Here is a 7,424-nt window from a genome sequence, read left to right on the forward strand (position 1 = left end):
GGTGTGATCAGTGTCACCCAGGTAAGCAGGGAGTATGCACAGCAGTGAGGCATTTGGCAAACCATTAAAATACTGTTGAAAAGCTCAGGCAGGGGCAATGTTTCAAATCTAAATGCTCAGACATAATTTACCTTGCTTCATATGAACACTTGACGTTTTCTGGGTTGTTTTGAACTGAGGGTTCATGAAAGTTAACTTCTCTTTGCACATCCCAAGCAGAAAACATGCAAGAGAAAGAGCTGAAGACTTGGATTAGTTTTATTATAGTTACACCAACCCCATACTGCTAAAAGTAATGACTTTCCTTCAAAAAGTAGTTTTACACAAATTGTAGTTTGAGTAGCTGGGATGAAAGTGTAGGACCGCAGAAGTTGCCTTGAAGAACTACAGGGCAGGGCACTCTCTCCTCTTCCCTAAGTTTATGACTGCGAGATGCAAAACACCTGTATTACCCAGACAAGATCCTTGTCCCCTGGATATCTTCCTCCTTAAAGCACAGACATCTCCTGTATGTCTTCTATTTTGCATTCTAAGGGTTTTATATATGACAAGTGCCAAGAGTCTGATGTGATAATACAAAGCTTTTCTTTCCAGTATTTTTATTGTTTCCTTCCAGTATTTTTATTGTTTCTTGGAATATTTGGGACCCCTTACAAGCACAAGAGACTTCAGTCCCATACAGGTCATAAAAATAAGTCAAATTCAGTGACTACACAATATTTCTCCAACAGTTAAAAAAATAATAAAAAATTATCAGTCTTAATTCCTTTGCTGGTTTTGCAGTTTGACAAGGCACCGTTAGTCCCCTCCCTCTTTTTTCACTCACTACTTCCAGCCAGGCATATAACTTATTTACACTTAACACAGCATTAGAATGTTACCTGCTTCTTGCAACAAGAGAATTAAGCTATTCTACCACCTCCTGCCATAGCTGCTCCGGTACCAGCCTGGCAAGTAGTCAGACAGGCTTCTTGTAAAATCACCTCAATTCTGGTGTGATTTACTAAAAATAACATTCTTAAATACTTAAAAACTAGCTAATAAATAAAACCAGCTGGCTACCAGGCAGCCATCACTCATATGCTACTGGAACTCTTGTTAGAGCAGAGGGGGAGTTAAGATCATGAGCAAGCAGCAGTTATATTACTAGGTGGCACTACAGAGACAGTACTCCTACTTGTCTCTTGTGCCTTAGCAGCATTTTCCAGGATTTTCTTTTTCCATTCTTCATAGTCTTGCTTTGTTTCAGTCTTTGGCCGTTTACATGGCATCTCCTCATCATCTTCAGATCCTATGAGAGAAGAAGAAAGTCCATAACAGGCCATCATGGGCAATATGTTGCTGGGAATAACCATGGCAGTGAGCAAATGTACAGACACAAGCACGAGGTCTGTCACCGTGTTATCTAATCCCGTGGTTTGCTGCTCCCCTCACCTGCTGGAACAGCCACCTCTTCACCTTTGTGTCTGAATGGAACAGTTGTCCTTAATTCTACTAGGACTACTCTGTATAAACACCATTATCCTTCTGCTCGGTTCTCTTTGTCCTTTCATTAGCCAGTGGTTTGCAGAATGGAGTAAGCTGCTGTGAACTGAATATTATGGCATATTGCACAACTAAAATATTATACAGCAATAAAGCTCAGAACTGCTCTGGTGAGGTGATTTTAGTTCATAGCTAAACACAACTTACCATCTTCCTTCTCACAGTGCTCCAGGTTGGTCTGCAAGCTTTCAGGTGTCTCTGCAGCCAGTGGAATGTCGTCTTCTAAAAAGAACAAGTTGCATTACTTCTGAATGGTGTTTGGGGCCCCAAGGGTGATGTTCTACATGCAATTCTTTGACAGCAGTGCCACCTTCCGAAAGTTTTGTCTCCCAGTCAGAGCAGTTCCCTGGTCCAGACTGTACATGCAGAGGTGCCAGCATACTTCAAGGGCTGCATGTACTGGTTGACTGCTTTAACTAGCACTGCTGCTGCATTTGTAGCCACAATAATCCACCATGTTCATACTCCAAAAACACACTGCTACCCTTCTTGATTACTCAGGCAGGATTATCAGTTATTTCTTCCCCTTCTATCCCATTTCCACACTTTGTATTATAGATGCCCACAACATGTGGGGAGCTGTCCATGTATACAGATGCACACTCTTCCCTGAACTGATACAGAAACTCCCAGCTGCCTTTAGCTGCTTTAGTGGTGGGGCAAGGTTTTGGGGTTTTTTACAGGGCATTGCACTATGGAAAGGCCCATGTCTAGGGAGAGAGCAGCAGCTTTTGGTTTGGGTTCAGGCAGCACATTCCAGAAAACTTCATGATATGAAGCGTGAAGACAGAGTGAAGCAGGGATACTGTCGGGGGAGAGTAAGAATGTGAAAGCCTGGGAAAGGAAAAAGAAGGTAAGTAGGAAGGAGCAGAGATATAAGGACAGGAAGGCATACATCGTATTTCAATCTTCCTCCTCCACAAAAAGGAGTGGAGAGAGCTGCAGGTTCAACAATGGGCGAGAAAGATTCCTCATGTCTGCTCACTGTATGTGGAGGGATGGTGTCAGGTGATGGCTGAGTTACTACCAGAAGAGCAAGGCTTAGGCTTGTTAATCCTGCAGTGGGGGAAAGGAAACCACAGAAGTGAGTCAGTCAAAGCAAGAGAGGTAGCAAGATGTTTATGTTAATTTGTGTGTCATGTTGCCATGTTAACGGGATACAGAAAGTAAGCAAGAAGGAGGAATCCAAGATAGGTCAAGTAGTATGGGAGAAGCAGGGAATAAATTGCAGCAGCAGAGAATGTAAGGAGCAGTGAGCATTTGAGAAAAGAGGAAAATATTTATTTTTGGCCTTGCCACATGCTAAGCTATTGTGACTTCCCCAGAAGCAATGACTGTGACGGGGAACTGGGCTGTAGGAAACATGTTGGAATGGATGGGCAGGTTTGGCTGGAAGGGGACAGCTGAAAGTGATCAGAATGAAATCACCAGTGGAAAAGGATGGGGCACTGTGAGGCCAGGCGATGGGTATGCTGTCTTACAGGGATAAAGCCAAAAACTTACTGCTGAGTTGCTGGCTCATCTTCTCCAGCTGATTGCACAGCCGGTCAAATATAGCTTTTTTCACCCCAGATATAGCCAGCATTTTAGTTTTGTCCACCTTTAGCTTCAAACACCTGCAAGAGAAACTTAAGTCATCTCTGTACAAAGCAACACTCCAGCAACTATCACTCAGGTGCAGTGACATTTACTGTACCAACACTGCCTGCGAGAATGAGGAAGGTAGGCCTGATTTTTTGCCCTATCTAATCCTTGTCTCACTCAGAAACAAACTTTCTCAAAAAATAGACCCCTACACTAGTCAGTCAATACAGGTCAGGAATTGAAACTCAGGGTTAGTTCAAGTTACATAAGGAAATTCCATTAGGAAAAGGTACTTTTCAGATTTTGAGGGAACCAGGACAAAATCCCACTACTGCAAAAAGCTGAATGGGACCCCTGTGTCAAGAGAACATTTGTCAGGAGCTGTGCAACTACACAGCGCCTGAATTGCTTCATAAGATTGTTACAAGATGTAATACTGAGAGGGAAGATATTTGCATGCAAGCAAATTCTTACAAAGGGTTGGCTGAGTCAGGTGCTCCTGACACCTATCTTCCAAGCTCATACAGGCCTACAGCTATTAGATCCATCTCCCAAAGGTCAGAGCACCCTCAGGATGTGATGGTGTAGGGCTTACGGCTTTTCCTTCTTCAGAATGGCTGCTTGTTGGTGCTCAGAAGTAAGCTAGCAGCCATAATTGCACCTTGAGCAATGTCTCAACAAAAGCCATGCAGCTTTTTGCTTTGTGCCCAGCTCAAATCTATCCTGACAATGGAAAAAAATGCCCACTAAATCTGAAAACATTACTAAGGGATTATGTTATGCTGGTTAGGCTGAGAGGAAGGAGGGTGAAGCGCAAAACACTGAAAGAAGTTTTTCAGCCACTGCCATGGATATGTCCTAATGGAATTACTCACAGCATCCAATTACACACCAGGGAAGACAGGTTTCATTTATTTTAGGATAAGTAACTCAAGATCCTTTTCTGTATATTTGCTACAATACTTCTGCTTTCTCCTGAAGGCAAATGCAGTGTAGGTTAGAGACTTCACTGTAAGGAAAGGCCTGGTTTAAGCAAGACCCTTCAGACATACTGAATGAATCAGCTACTTACACTGTAAGCGCTATTTCTGTTTTGTGTCTCACTAGGCATTTAAGCCCATAAAGCTATACTCACCTGCATGCAGTGAATAGTGCAGCTGTTATAAAAAGTGGTTTTGAGAAATCAAGGTCCATTTGCTGTGCTTCAGAGAGGCTGGATTCATACCTAAAGAAGAACAATAAGTGATAATTGTATAGTACATTTGCCTCAAATGAAGCTGTTGAAATTAATTTGTCACATGGTACTCAGCAGTTGAGCAGGTCTCCTGTTGGATCACTTGGTCCTTTGCAACCCAGTCAAGCAGAAACAGCTGCAAAGAGCAGAAGAGACTACAGAAAAGAAGGAGATTGGGATCACCTCCTCTTTTTGAATTAAAGGTATTTTAAATTAGGGATCTGGATCAAGGCATGTCAGTAAAATTGATTTCTTGTGCCCCTCATCCACACAGCACTTTTATGTCTACATCACATCTAAAAGTTACAATGAGATGCTTTGCATAAATCCATCCTATAATAGAGGGTAGAATATAGTTTATTTGATTCCTCTAATATGTATATTACACAGATGAAGGCTTAAATATGGAAAATTACATGGTGGATGTGCTGCACTGACAAATTTGATTTTTTATTGTCCACCTGTCCCCAAGCTATTTTTTTTTAGTTTGTATTAAGCACTGACAAGCATACACAGCCTTTGTTCACTGACCTAACAGCATTTAAACATGCGCTATCAATCAGGGTGACAGCACTCCAGAACAGAGGTCTTCAGTGATTGCTCTTGTTAAAGTAGATGTTACAGAGTGCAAAATTTTAGTTAAATCTGTTGAATCTCCATTGAAGTGTTCTACCTATTGTTTTCACAGGTAGAGAGTAATGTGCATTTTAAGAGATCTGCTTCTCCAGAAGGGAGGATTTGTTTCTACTGAGCATTACTTCTGAACTGTGACATGATCAGCAGTTAAACGGAAGACAGTGTGATGCTATGGACACGTACAGGGACTAAGAGTCCTACATTTTTTGCACTGTTCCCAGCTGAAGAACTGGGACTCAGACAATGACTTACTGAGATTCACAGACTAAGTCTTTCTAACATGTATTCTAAAAATGGCCTAGATAAATGGCTGGATTGTCAGTGCTAAGAACTCACCTCACCAGTCAGTGAGAGATACCTGGGCCTTCCAACCGTCAAGCTCTTTACACATCTAACGAACAAAGAATCTTACTAGTGGTTACCGTTGTGCTCATGAGAGCTTCCTCACCTCTGTAGTATTTTTGAAGCGGTGTTCACTGCCTCTGTGCAGCAGAATTGCACAGCCAAGTCTCGCATTCCCAGTCTGGGGTTCACCTCTAGCAAAGACTCCAAAGACTTCATGGAGCTCTGGTAGTTAGTCTTGTTCAGACCGGAGAGTTTAACAAAATAGCTCTTTCAAGAAGACAAAGACAAACCCCAAGAATTAGCAAGATTCCTTCCCGACATCTTATTCGGGCAACCAAAATAGATTAGGGAGAAACTACACAACACCATAAAATAAAGTTCAATTGCTATATTAAACAAATTTGTGCAATGAATGATGCAAGTTTTGACTGCACACAGAAAGATTTACCACCTAGGAATGCCACAGCTTTTAATGCAGTGTTATTTTTAGACCATTTTACTGGAAGTGAGGTTTGTGTCTTCCATATAATATGGCATGGCCCTTTTATCACAATGTGGTTAAAAACAAAGGTAACCAAGATCTGGGCAACTTGAAGAGATGAGCAATACTTTCATGCTACTCCTCGCAGGCTCAGGTCCAATTAAATTCTCCTCTGTCTGTGAATGGGCAATCACGAACACCTTGTACCAGACATTATTTTGGCAGCTCAGTGCTGTTTACCCAGCAGGTGTGCAGATGGAGGTTTACAGGTACCACTATAGAGCGGGATTCCTTGGAGCCACTGCTTCCCTCCCACCGTAAAAGGGACAGATCTTAAATTTAGCATTCTTGCTGGTAGTTTATTTGTTACTAAAAGAGCTGAAATGATAGCAAAGCAAGCTCAACTTGTGAAGTGACTATGACACTGATCTCAATTTCCCCTGTTTCAAACTCTGAGTAGTAAAGCTCTAACACTGTGTCTAGCAGCACACTACTGGGTCTAGGGTAATGTCAGTTATTACTATCCCTTTCCTTCTCCCAACATACACTACACAGATCAATGATTTTAGTGGACTTATGGAGAACGCACCAGCCGGCCAAGTCATATACTGTATCTTACTTTGTCAACTGGTTGTTTCATGAAACTAGCTGCTAGGTCCAGGCACATCACAGCACTGCTTGTCGCTGTCATTTGAGCCATTAACCCTGTGCATTTCACCTGGGATAGCCGCAGATACTCTTCAGCTTTTCTGCAAAACACCCAGCATACAAAGCCCTCGTTAACAAAGCCACAGTTACAAGACAGGACGAATGGCAGGACAGGAACTGATCCAAGGTTTACCTAGTCCAGCAGCCCGGCTGCAGCACATGCTTAGGGAAAGGGCTGCTAAACAGTACGGCGACCATAGGATAATAGCGCCCTTTCTCTAACAATTTGCAGCAGTAGCTTTGCATTTCATAGCCTGCAATGGCGGTTTCATTAACCGCGTATACCTTATGGTCTGTGACTTTTTTCTCATCGACCAGAAGCAAAGAAGGAAACCGACGGCAGGCTGCCACGGCCAGGAGGTGAGGCAGACCTTGGCTGCCGCTGCCGCTGCCGTGCCGGGAGAGCTAACAGGGCCGGCCAGTGCCCCCGGGGAGGAGCCTACGCAGGGCCGGCGGCAAAGCACGGCCAGGCGGCTGCAGGGGAGCGGACCAGGCCAGCACCGCACGGCTGGACCCGCTTATCCCGACGGAGTAACGCTCCCGAGAGAGCTGGTGTGCAGCGCCCAGGAGCGCTACGTGTCCCGCAGCCTCTTCTACAGGGCGCGGGGACGGCACCGGCTCCCGGCAGCTACGCCCCCCACCCCGCGATAACGGCCGCCGGAGGAAGACACCGCTCTCGGGGCTCCACCGGAGCCGGGCCGCCCGAGGGGCAGCCGCCCCGCGTTACCTGATGACGCCGGGCTCGGTGAGGCCCAGCCGGGCGGCGAGGCCCCGCACCGCGCCGCGCTCCATGCGCCGCCCAACCGCCGCCGCTCCCGCCTGCTCTCCCCGCAGCGCGCGGCCCTCTGACGCGCAGCCAGGCTCGGCAGCGGACTGGCCGGCCCGCCGCCA

The 7,424-nt window shown here is 45.0% G+C and overlaps 1 protein-coding gene across 2 annotated transcripts; it reads right to left on the minus strand.

Annotated features, from left to right (window-relative positions):
- Positions 1-263: 263 nt before the first annotated feature.
- ORC6 (origin recognition complex subunit 6) lies at positions 264-7,417 on the minus strand. Of its 2 annotated transcripts, XM_072872031.1 has the most exons (8): positions 7,261-7,417; positions 6,445-6,574; positions 5,448-5,611; positions 4,265-4,354; positions 3,049-3,161; positions 1,693-1,767; positions 1,178-1,291; positions 264-680 (listed from the first exon to the last, which is right to left on the minus strand). In XM_072872031.1, the coding sequence occupies exons 1-8, from the start codon at positions 7,323-7,325 to the stop codon at positions 622-624; spliced, it is 810 nt and encodes a 269-aa protein (XP_072728132.1). In that variant the 5' UTR covers positions 7,326-7,417; the 3' UTR covers positions 264-621. The 2 variants fall into 2 exon arrangements, with proteins under 2 accessions (XP_072728132.1, XP_072728131.1); XM_072872030.1 differs by having other exon boundaries at positions 271-1,291.
- Between the last annotated feature and the right edge of the window lie 7 nt (positions 7,418-7,424).

The sequence above is a fragment of the Ciconia boyciana genome, chromosome 9 (assembly GCF_034638445.1).
Source record: "Ciconia boyciana chromosome 9, ASM3463844v1, whole genome shotgun sequence".
In the NCBI taxonomy this organism is placed as follows: Eukaryota; Metazoa; Chordata; class Aves; order Ciconiiformes; family Ciconiidae; genus Ciconia; species Ciconia boyciana.